This window comes from Capra hircus, unplaced genomic scaffold (assembly GCF_001704415.2).
Source record: "Capra hircus breed San Clemente unplaced genomic scaffold, ASM170441v1, whole genome shotgun sequence".
NCBI lineage: Eukaryota > Metazoa > Chordata > Mammalia > Artiodactyla > Bovidae > Capra > Capra hircus.
This window is the reverse complement of record NW_017190062.1, coordinates 86124-98997: the sequence shown is the minus strand read 5'-3', so window position 1 is coordinate 98997 and position 12874 is coordinate 86124. Positions and strand designations below refer to the sequence as shown.

General features: G+C 38.1%; 1 protein-coding gene across 3 annotated transcripts in view; it reads left to right on the top strand.

Moving 5' to 3' along the window:
• BRCC3 (BRCA1/BRCA2-containing complex subunit 3) overlaps positions 1 to 12874 on the top strand; it is a 75262-nt gene that overhangs the window by 19747 nt on the left and 42641 nt on the right. For all 3 annotated transcript variants that reach the window (XM_018045034.1, XM_018045035.1, XM_018045037.1), the window contains one exon: positions 555 to 610. In XM_018045034.1, the coding sequence (XP_017900523.1) occupies positions 555 to 610 (56 nt within the window). The remainder of the gene's footprint in view (positions 1 to 554; positions 611 to 12874) is intronic.

The window sequence follows — 12874 nt, the reverse complement described above, 5'->3', positions numbered from 1 at the left end:
AAATGAAAAGAAAATTTCACGCTGCAAGTGTGAATTTTGCCAGCTCACCAAGTGTGTTCTATTGTTTAGTACATTAGTTATAGTCTCAGGATCTATGTTCATAGTGAATACTCTTCATTATATCACTCTTGTGAAAACATTAAAGTTCAGTATCTTGAACTTCATAGTTCATTTGAAATGCTTCTGGCTTTGGCACTATAAATTTATTTACTGTCGTTATAGATAGTTACAGAATCAGTTTGTTAGTTTCCAACAGAGGAGTCTGAATGGTCTCCTCAGTTTCTTGGGTCTCGCATTTGTGACCATTTCTCTGCTGTCATATGAGCAGATGTTTCATTGTAGCCATTTCATGTTGACTGAGGATTTTATCCTTCTTACAGAAGCTGATTTATGCATATTCCATCTTTAGAAATCTCTTCTAACTTTCCAGTCCCAGAGGGGCATTTGAGTTTTAGCTTACAGTCTGTTAGGTTGCTGTACTTTTTTCAGTACTAATCCTCTGTGTGACTTTTATTTCTTTTTTTCTTTCTGTTTTTTTTTTTTTTTTTTTTAAGACTGGACGGGTACTCTATACTTGCTTTCAATCCATACAGGCCCAAAAGAGCTCAGAGTAAGTATGACAGAGATATATGTATGTATTGGTGGGTTAATCTCCAGTCCAGGGAATTGATTGTTTTGTTTTATTTTATTAATATTTCTCTCATTAGTAAGATGCGAAGAATTCTGTAGTCTACTTATACTTACTAACATCTCTGTGAGGAGTTAGCATCTCTTTAGTATCTTGGATACTGTGGATCTACAAAGCTAGACTAACATAAGCAGTCTGGACATTGCAATTACATCATTACAGCCCTGTCCCAGATTTCCTTTCCAGTATTATTCTAAACTGAGTTGCACTGTCAACTTTTCCTTTCTCTGATGAATTGTGAAACAAAGACTGAGTATGCAGTCTTACAGATTTGTATAAGCTCTTGTGTTTCCTGTGCCATAAACTTGATTTTAGACTTACAGCATCTCATTGAAATGTTTACCTAGCTTACTTCCTTCATTGAAATTTAGTTCAAGCTAAATTAGCAAATACAGTATCTACTGTATCCCATACACTGTGGCATGCACCAAGCAGGCAGAGATGAAAGCCACGTTCAATATCTCATTGGGAGACAGAAGCAAAGAATGCTTCAGATTTTTTTCTTATAGTATTGGTCAATTTCTTATAATATCATTGTTTGAAAGAGCAAAGACCTGGGGAAAAGAACAGATGTCTCTCAGTACAGTATAATAGAATAATATTCAGCTATTAAAAATAGGAGGAAGCTCAGGAGTGATACATAAACATCTCCAAGATACATTGTTAAATAGTAAAAGGCAAGATACAAGAATAGTATTTATAGAATGCTATACCATTCACGAATATCTGGACCAAATCACATCAGTCACCGCATCAGAGAGGAAGTGGGAAGACTTCATTGTATTTTTACATGGGTTTGGAATGTTGAATCATACACAAGGGTTACAGTTTTCATCACAGTAATAGATGTATGTGTATAAAAATACAGAATGGTACACATTTTATGATCAATAGTCTTACTCCTCAGGAGGAATGACTTCTTTCTCCAAATCTTGTTTTTAGTTCTTCTGATATTTCCTTTGATATCTCTAAATAACATACTTTTGATACTCTTTCTTGATTTACTAATTTTAGATATTAACTCTTCTTCTCACAAAGGAGGATTTAGCCCAGTGATACCACCCCATCTCCATTCTGCCCAGTGTAGTTATATTCTTCCTTTCTGTTCTTCTGTTGTTACTTTTCTAACCTTAAGTAGTTTGCTGCTTTACTTATCCTATCAACAGCAGATAGCAGACACTATCTTTTGACTCCCTACTGTTACTGACAGATTGAATCAGTATTCAGAAACATCTCAACAAAGACAATTCCAAGACCAGAGGACTTCACTGGTTAATTCTGCCACCCAGTTAAAGAAAGATTAACACTAATCCTTCTCAAACTCTTTCCAGAGGCCAAAGATGATATTGGATTCAGTGTGGTAGTATTTTGTTGAGGATTTTTGCATTTGTATTCATAATAACATTGTATAAGTTTTTGTGATATCTTTGTCTAACTAGTTCTTATGATGAACATCACTTGTATGCCAGGGTAAATCCCACTTAATCATCATGTATTATCTTTTTAATATGCAAAATCCTCAACAAAAGACTACCATACTGAATTCAACAGCACATAAGAAAATCAGTTGATTAATACTCCACGTTAATAGAATAAAGAGGGGAAAAAAAAAACACATGATGCACAAAAAGCATTTGACAAATTTAAAAGTCATAATAAAAACACTCAAAAAACTAGGGACCTAGGGAACATGTCTCAGTATTTATGGACTTTTATGAATCCCACAGTTAACATTTTACTCAATGTTGAAAGGTTGAAAGATTTTTCCCATAAGATCAGGAACAAGATGAGGTTGCCCACTTTTATCACTTTTATTCAACATTTTACTAGTAGTTCCAGCCAAAACAATTAGGCAGAAACAGAAAAGGCATCCAAATTGGAAAGTAAAAAGTAAAACTATTTGCTGGTGATGTGATCCTATATATAGAAAATGTTAAAGAAACACCCCAGAGCGACTAGAGTTGATAAACAAATTCAGCAAAGGTGCAGTGTTCAAAATCAGTTGTATTTCTATATACCAGCAATGAACCATCAAAAAAAGGACACTTTAAAAATCTATTATGGTGGCATCCAAAATAATAAAATACCTCGGAAAAAAATTAACCAAGAATGGAAAGACTTAAAAAGTTAAAACTAGGATACATTGCTGAAAGGAAGAATAACCTAAATAAATTAAAGACATCCCTTATTCATTAATCAGAAGACATAATATTGTGAAGATGACAGTACTTACCAAAGATTCAGTAAAATCCGTACAAAACTCCAATGACCCTTTTTCCAGACATGAAAAAGATAATCCTCAAACTCATGAAATTCCAAAGTGTTCTGAAGAGTCAAAATATCAAAAAAGAAGAATCAAATTTGAGGAATCATACTTCCAGATTTCAGAACTTACTACAAAGTTTCACTAACTAAAGTTTGTGGATCTGGCAAAAGTAGAGACATAGAGACTAATGAAGTAAATAAAGCTGCTTATCTATGGCCAGTTGGTTTTCACCAAAGATGCTGCTGTCATTCAATGAGGAAAGAAGAGTTTGTTCAAAAAGTGGTGCCGGAACAACTGGTTATCCACATACACTAGGTATAAAAATTAAATCAGTGACCTAAACAGAAGAGCTAAAACTATAAAATGCTTAGAAGAAAACATAGTGCTAACTTTTCATGAGAGAAATTTTCTATAAAGAAAGCTGAGCGCCGAAGAATGGATACTGTTGAACTGTGGTGTTGGAGAAGAGTCTTGAGAGTCCCTTGGACTGCAAGGAGATCCAACCAGTCCATCCTAAAGGAGGTCAGTCCTGGGTGTTCATTGGAAGGACTGATGTTGAAGCTGAAACTCCAGTCCTTTGGCCACCTCATGTGAAGAGCTGACTCATTTGAAAAGACACCAAAGAGCTGACTCATTTGAAAAGACACCAAAGAGCTGACTCATTTGACTCATTTGAAAAGACACTGATGCTGGGAAAGATTGACGGCAGGAGGAGAAGGGGACGACAGAGGATGAGATGGTTGGAGGGCATCACTGACTCAATGGACATAAGTTTGGGTAAACTCCGGGAGTTAGTGATGAATAGGGAGGCCTGGCATGCTGAGGTTCGTAGGGTCGCAAAGAGTTGGACATGACTGAGTGACTGAACTGAACTGAAATTTTCATGACATTGGATTTGTTAATGGAATCTTGACTTCCCTGGTGGCTCAGAGGTTAAAGCGTCTGCCTGCAATGCAGGAGACCTGGGTTCGATCCCTGGGTTGGGAAGATCCCCTGGAGAAGGAAATGGCAACCCACTCCAGTACTCTTGCCTGGAGAATCCCATGGACAGAGGAGCCTGGTAGGCTACAGTCCACAGGGTTGCAAAGAGTCGGACATGACTGAATCGTATGGAATGGAATCTTATATATGAACACCAAAAGCATGGATAACAAAAACAGATAAATTGGATTTCATAACTTTTTTGCATCAAATGACATTATCAAGGAAGTCAAATGACAATAGAATGGGAGAAAATATTGTAAATCTGATATCTGAATGACTCTAGTATCCAGAATGTATAAAATGACATCTTAAAAATTGGCACAGGACTTGAATAGATATTTCTCCAAAGTAAATGTGCAAAAGGTCCACAGGCACATGTCAAGATGCTCAACATCATTAATCACTTGGAAAATGCAAAGCAAAACTATAATGAGATCCCACCTTAATCCATTGAGTTGACCATAATATTAAAAATGGAGAATAACAAGTGTTGATAGAGATGTGGAGAAATTGCAACCTTCAGGCATTGCTGGTGGGGAATGTAAAATGTTGCGGCTGCTGTGAAAAAGTATCGGGGATGTTTTCCAAAAAGTTAAACACAGAATTCTCATATGACCTAGCAACTCTATTCCTAGGTATATACCAAGAAGAATTAAAAACAGGTACTCAAACACTTGGACATGAATATTCATAGCAGCACTGTTCACAATAGCCAAAAGTTGGAAACAACCCAAATGTCCGTCAACTGATGAATGGATAAACAAAATTTAGTATTGGTATATGCATTCAGGGGACTATTATTCATCATAAAAATATGAATGAGGTACTGAAACATACTGCAATGTGGAACGATCTTGAAAACATTAATGCTAAGTGAAGGAAGCCAAACAAAACAGGTCACATATTGTAGGATTTCATTTATATGAAGTATCCAGAATAGAGACAGAAAAACTGGTGTTTTTCATGGGTTGGTCAGAGGGAAGGATGGGGAGTAGTTGCTTTAATTGATATGGGATTTTATTCTGGGGTAATGAAAATTTTTTAGAACTACATAGAGGTTGTGGTTTTATAACACTGTAAATGTACTAAATTCTATTGGATTGTTGCCTTTAAAATGGATAATTTTATGTTATGTAAATTTCACCTTGATTTTTAAAAATCGGCAAAGGACCAAATTGCCACTTCTCCAAGGAGGATATACAGTGACCACAGAGACAGCTGCCCAACATCATTAGTCTTTAAGACCCGTAATGAGATACTAGGATGGCTGCGGGCTTTCCTTGTGGCTCAGATGGTAAAGAATCCACCTGCAGTGCGGGAGACCTGGGTTCAATCCTTGGGTCGGGAAGATCCCCTGGAGAAGGGAAAGGCTACCCCCTCCAGTACTCTGGCATGGAGAATTCCATGGACTGTATAGTCCATGGAGTTGTAAAGAGTCGGACATGACTGAGTGACCTTCACTTTCTTTCACTTTCACTTTCCTGGCTTGCAGATGGTTGCCTTCTCATTGTGTCCTCACGTAGCCTTTCCTCCATACATGTGCATGCCTGTTGTTACTTTGCATGTCCAAGTTTCCTATTCTTATAAGGGCAGCAGTCAGACTGGACTTGGACCCAACCTTAACTGTCATTTTATTTTAATTACCTCTTCAAAGGCCCTTTCTCCAAATGCAGTCACCTTCTGAGGTACTGGGGCTTAAGGTTTCAACATTTGAATTTGGGTGGAGGGGGGGGGTACAATTCAGACCATAACAGGGAGTGACTGCTTAACAGGTATGGGCTTTCATTTGGGGGTGATGAAACTATTATAGAATTAGGTAACGGTAATGGTTGCACAATATTGTGAATGTACAAGTACCTGAATCACAGACTTTAAAATGGTTATAGTGGTGAATTTTATGTTCTCTGAATTTTACCTCCAAAAAACAGAGCTGGAGAGACCTGTAGATTAAAAGGTCTATCAATCATAATAGTCCTAGAAGTAGAGTTAGGTGCTGAAAATCCCCCTCTGCCCACTTCTATTTAACTTTGTGCCTGAAGTCTCAGTGTAATAAAGCAAGAAATTAAAAGCATATGGATTGGAAAAAATAAATTGATCCCCATTTGCATAAGACATGGTTGTCTGCATAGAAAATCCCAAGGAATTTATAAAGAAGTTCTTAGAACTAATAAGTGATTTAAGTGATGTCAACAGGATGCAGCGTCAACACACAAAGGGAATATTTCTATATGCTAGCAATAGAAAATTAGAAACAAATTTTTAGCACAGTAATACAAAAAATGAAACAGGTGTAATATGTATCAACATCTATCAAATCTACATGCTGAAGACCACAGAATATTGATGAAAGATATCAAAGAATAACCTAGTTAAATGGAAAGACATACCATGTTTATGGACTGGAAGACTCAGCAGATTAATAGTCAAGATTTCAGTTCTCAAAATAATCTATAGATTTAGAACAATAGTCAAAAGTTCAGCAAGAGTATTTGTAGATACAAAGTGATTCTAGTGTTTATATGGAAAGGCAAAGGAAGTTGAAAACCTTCATTTTGAAAAAGAAGAATAAAGTTGGTGGAATCACACTACCCAGCTTTAGGACTTATTATGAAATGATAATAAGACAGGGTGGTATCGGTTAACAGATAAACACCTAGATTAGTGGAACAGAATTGTGTTAAGAAATAGACCCCTACAAAGATTTTTGACAAAACTGAAGAGCTATTTAGTAGAGAAAGGAGGACAGTTCGACTACCATATACAAAATAAATGTCAATCTAAATCTCATACCAAACAAAAATTTAAAGGAATCATAGGTCCAAACTGAAAACAGTATGGACGTTTTGGGGGAAAAGATAGAAAATCTATAGAATATTGGGCTTGCCAACAATTTCTTATTCTTGGAACTGAAAGCATTTTCCATGAACTCATTTGCAAGAGAAAAGCAAAGTCACAGATGTAGAAAACAAACTTCTGGTTACCAGGGGGAAAAAGGAGGGTGCAGATAAATTGGGAGATTGGGATTGACATATACATACTACTATATATAAAATGGATAACTAATAAGGATCTACTATACAAAAACTAAGATCATGGCATCTGGTCCCATCACTTCATGGCAAATAGATGGGCAAACAATGAAAACAGTGAGAGACTTTATTTTATTGGGCTCCAGAATCACTGCAGATGGTGACTGCAGCCATGAAACTAAAAGATGCTTGCTCCTTGGAAGAAAAGTTATGACCAACCTAGAGAGCGTATTAAAAAGCAGAGATATCACTTTGCCAACAAATGTCTGTCTAAGTCAAAGCTATGGTTTTTCCAGTAGTCATGTATGAATGTGAGAGAGTTGGACCATAAAGAAAGGTGAGTGCTGAATAATTGATGCTTTTGAACTGTGGTGTTGGAGAAGACTCTTGAGAGTCCCTTGGACTGCAAGGAGATCCAACCCCTCCATCCTAAAGGAAATCAGTCCTGAATATACATGGAAGGACTGATGCTGAAGCTGAAACTCCAATACTTTGGCCCCTGATGCGAAGAACTGACTCATTGGAAAAGACCCTGATGCTGGGAAAGATTGAAGGCAGGAGGAAAAGGGGATGACAGAGGATGAGATGGTTGGATGGTATCATTCAACTGGATGGACATGAGTTTGAGCAAGCTCTGGGAGTTTGTGATGGACAGGGAAGCCTGGCGTGCTGCTGTCAATGGGGTTGCAAAGAGTTGGACATGACTGAGTGACTGAACTGGAAAACTGAAATTGGATACAGCACAGGGAACTCTTCTCAGTCAATACTCTGTAATGACCTATATGGGAAATGAATCTTAAAAAGAGTGGACATATATATATATATATATATATATATATATATATGTATATATATATATGTATATATGTATGTATATGTATATATATATATTTAACTGATTCAGTTTGCTGTACACCTGAAACTAACACAACATTGTAAATCAACTACAATAATTTTTTTAAAAAACATTTTCCATAAAAGAAATATGTGAACACCTCATCAAAATTAAAAACTCTACAGAATGAAAGAAACTAAATGAAAACAGTAGCTACAGTAGGAAAATATTTCAAATCATTTATATGATGAAAGACTTGTATCTAGAATATACAATGCACTCTCAAAACTCAACAATAAAAAAGGAAACAACCCAATAAAAAATGGGCAGAAGATATGAGCAGGTACTTCACCAAGAAGTATGTAAGAATGGCAAGTAAGCACATAAAAAGATGAACTGAACATCATTGTTCAGGAAAAGATACTGAACTCTTTAAGTACTGGGGAAGTGAAAATTGAAACTGCAATGAGATACCCCTACATACCTGTTGAGGTCCTTTAATGGACCAGAGCCTGGTGATCTGGAGTTGACGATAAGAAAGTAAAAGAGAGAAAGAAGCTGATATTCCTTGGTTTATGCAGAAAACCAATAAAGCTCTTGACACAGAGCTTGCACTGCTTCACGTAGGCACCAGGCGCCCTCTCAAGGGGGTGAAGGCACAGTGCACCTTCTCAAGAGTGTCTTAGAAGCCCAGGCAAGAAAGTGAGCTCAGCGGGTTTCTGCACTCCAAAGAATTAGCCTGAGAGAGAAAGAAAGAAAGAAAGACACGGGGACCCAAGCTCTGATGGAGCAAAGGTGTTTTATTCAACATAGTGTGGGTATATATATTGTCTTACAAGGTAGCTATTTTCAGCATAGATAAAAATCAAAAGTCCAGACTTAGTTATCATAAGGCAATCCATATCAAAGAGAGAGGGTTGTACATAATCACTTTTACCATATGGTTTATAAAAAGGAAGAGAGTCATAAATAGGTATTTATCACTGTATGGAAAAACAAACGAAGGAAATGCATGCATTCTCAGCCATGGGAGCAGCTTGCCAACTCCCCTTAATTCCTGAATGTTTAGGAATTAATAAGGAACAGAAGATTCATGACAGATCGAAAACAGCACACAGGAAGCCGCCTGTTAAATGCTTCCTGACAGTTCCCCCTATTTTATTATATTTGTAAAAAAGGTCCTGACCAATTGAGTTTGTTTAGTATTAACCACCCTTATAGAAAGGCAGTGATAAACAACAAATATAATTACCAAAACAATCACCAAAGTTACAGTTCCAGACCCGATGTTGTGTGTAATACTTTGAAACCATCCTCGTGGGTCTAGCCCAGATAATTGATCAGCTAGTTGTTCAGCTAAAGTTCCCAAGTTAGTGGAAGAGGGCAGACGTTTAGAAAAAGTTTCAAAGATTTCCTTTTGCAGTAATTGTACATTCAGAGAGGCATTATCATGTATATTCTGTAAATGAAATGTGATTTGTTCCCAGTTGTAGGCACTATGATTAAAATGAACAGGAGTAACACAAAAATTGAGTAGCATTCCAATCACATTTTAGTATCACTTGTTTTTCCAAATTTATTAATTGATCTCTGACCCATTTGATGGCTGTTCTTAGTTCCTGTATTTCCACTTGAATATCCTCATCCACCTGGGCCTGAGTAGCCCACATATTATGAGCATCTTCAGTCCAATTTTGGATAAAATTATGTGTTTGAATTGAGGTATGTAAAGCAGCACCGGCTATGGCAGCAGTGGTGCAAATAGCTATTAACCCCAAAATGCCAAGAATCAGCCATTCAACGAATTGTTTAGATCGTTGGAGCAGTTTAGTAAGTAATCTGGAAGCAAGGCCAGCCATAGGACCTTCTTCCCAGGGTTGTTGAAGATTTATTGGTAACCACAAATTACATTGAGATCGAAGAATCAAAAGGGAATCATTTCTTAAAGAGAGGAGTTAAGACAAGTATATAGTTTGCAATTAATGCAAGTTACAGAACGTAAAGTCTTATTAAATTATCAATTTCCTATGGCTATAGCAAAAGGAAGTGGGACACAGGCCTGTATAAAATATGATTGATTATAGCGAAAGAAATAGTTACTATGACCATGACTGGTCCCTGTGAAATGTCTGGTCCAAGTTCCAAGTTCTTCAGTGCTCACAGCAAGTTTCCAAATGTCCCATTCTTCAGGCCCACTCTGTTTATTGAGGATGATCCTAGGATGTGGTGGGGCTAATCTACCGGCAAACCACCCAAGAAGTCCTTTGTCATGGTAATGCTCCATCGTAGCGTCGTCATTAATTTTCCATGCCACTTGAGTAGCATAGTCACACACAGAGCAGTGAACATCTTCTGAGCAGTTAGATAACCATGTACCATGGGGTCCCCAATCAACAGTTATATGATTAGCTACAAACATTAATTTTTCTGATTTGGCTTGACATTTGTCCCAACAAACAGGAGTATATGTAAAGTTTTTATAAGTAAACCCTTTGCATAATGTTCTATGTTCTTTCCCTAACTCTTTCCCTAAAGTCTCAGTACTGTAAACATGGTTCACAGACAAAGAAAGGGCAGTAAATAATCCAAGCAACGTCTGAAAATCCTTTCTGGGAGGCAGGGCAAAAGCCCAAGTTTGTCGGCTGATGTTTATGCATAATTCTGCTGGGCCTATGCACAAAGGAAGGACTTCATAACCTAGAGAAATATTAATTAGTTTTTCTTCTTCTTCAGGGTGTGAGGGCCCTTTAATGTTCCAGGGAGAAGGCATATGTATAGAGTCATTAGTTGAAATGATTGGTCCTCTCTCTGTCCATTTGACCACCTGTAGTAGAGGGGGGTTGGGTATTTAAGCCCAGGAAGTATGATTAATTAGAGCTCGAGCGGGTGAGGCACAGGTCAAGAGACTGAGCATTTCCAGGAGAATGTATTCAGGACTCCGAGGCATTCATTGTTGAGAGACCAAATTTTCAGCTCAATTAGTAAGGGTTTTTATTTGTCCCCAAGTGGAGAGATCATAAGGGTGATGCCACCAAGGGCAGTGCTTCCTGGAGATCTTTAGAGCCACCATGGCCCGTATTGGAATTTCTTCCTCCTGGGGTCCTTGTCCTGTCTCCATTTTGAAGGCCAGGGGCCTACTTGGGTCAAATCTTCCGAAGAGGAAGCCATGTGAATTCGTTGGATCCATCTGAGGAAATACAAGCATACCCCTTTCCCTGTAAGATTAGTTTCCCAGATTTCCGTTGTTTTGTTGACCCATTGTCTTGGTACCAAATGGGCAGAGGAAGAGAAGTGTCCTTCAATTCCTCGAAATGCTTTTCTGCTCTTGTTAAGATATCTCCCTGTGGTAAATTTAAAAAATTTAAAACAAATAAAGCTGTATTAACAATAGTTATAGGTTTAGAAAATATCTTATGTTGGAATCTGGTAAAGTCAGCTTTAGATAAGGAAGACAGTAGTGTTCCTTTGTATTCCCCGTTTTTTAATTGCCATAAAATCTGAGATGACATCATAATTTGAATTTCTCCTTTATAATCTGAATCAATTACTCCAGAGTGAACAGTAATTCCTTTAGAAGTCAAACTAGATCGGCCAAGTAAAAGACTGAAGGTTTGTGGGGACAGGGGTCCAAAAAAGTCCGGTAGGCATTCTAGAGGGGACTGCTTGAGGGTAAAGGAGAAAGTCATTTAGGGCTGGTATATCCACGGCAGCACTGACAGATGTTGAGGGTTTGAGGGAAAATATGGAATTTGCCCCTGGTTTTTGTTGAAGGGGACCTGGGGAGTCCCCTGCTTGGAGTTTCCCAGAATAGGTTTCCCTTCAGTGTCAAATTTAGACTTAGAATCTGACCCAGTGCATTCCTCTAGGGCAGCGAGGGCAAATTTTTGGAGGTTTTTTATTAGCTTTCTTAGGGAAGTCCCTTTTTAAATGGTTCTTATCTCCACATGTAAAGCATCCTTCATTTCCCTTTCTTAAGGCAGCAACCATTGCTTCAGCTAGCATTTGACTCTTTTGAGTTTCTGATCCTAGATTGCGGCAAGCCTTCAAATAATCAATAATAGTCCCTGTCTCATGAATCGGAGCTATAGCCTTTTGACATTCCTGATTTGCATTTTCATAAGCTAGTAATTTCTCTATTTGCCTTTTGGCTTCTTCTCCAATTACAGTATGGGAAATAGCAGTTTCTAATCTAGCTAAAAAATCAGCATACGTTTCATTCAGTCAGTCAGTTCAGTCGCTCAGTCGTGTGCAAGTCTTTGCGACCCCATGAATTGCAGCATGCCAGGCCTCCCTGTCCATCACCAACTCCCAGAGTTTATTCAAAACTCATGTCCATCGAGTCAGTGATGCCATCCAGCCATCTCATCCTCTGTCATCCCCTTCTCCTCCTGCCCCCAATCCCTCCCAGCATCAGGGTCTTTTCTAATGAGTCAACTCTTCGCATGAGGTGGCCAAAGTACTGGAGCTTTAGCATCAGTCCTTCCAGTCAACACCCAGGACTGATCTCCTTTAGAATGGACTGGTTGGATCTCCTTGCAGTCCAAGGGACTCTCAAGAGTCTTCTCTAACACCACAGTTCAAAAGCATCAATTCTTCGGCGCTCAGCTTTCTTCACAGTCCAACTCTCACATCCATGCATGACCACTGGAAAAACCATAGCCTTGACTAGATGGACCTTTGTTGGCAAAGTAATGTCTCTGCTTTTGAATATGCTATCTAGGTTGGTCATAAGTTTCCTTAGGCCCCTGCAATATTTTAGCGTAGCTACCTGTAGGTTCCTCTTGAGGAGTAATTTGATTCCAAGCTTCAAGGGCCACTGTTTTTAATTTAGTTCATGTAACAAAGGAGGGTGCTGTATTTGAGCTTCTATAACGTCAAATTGTCCTGTACCAGTTAGCATTTCAAAAGTAATTTGAGTTTGGGGAGCACCAGCTCGAGCATTTCTGTTAGCATGATCTCTGGCTGTATCATGATACCACGTTATCCACTGAAGATATTCTCCTGGTTTAAGGAAAGCTTTTATTAAAGTTCGCCAATCATGGGGAATAAAATCTCCAGTAGAGGATGTTATA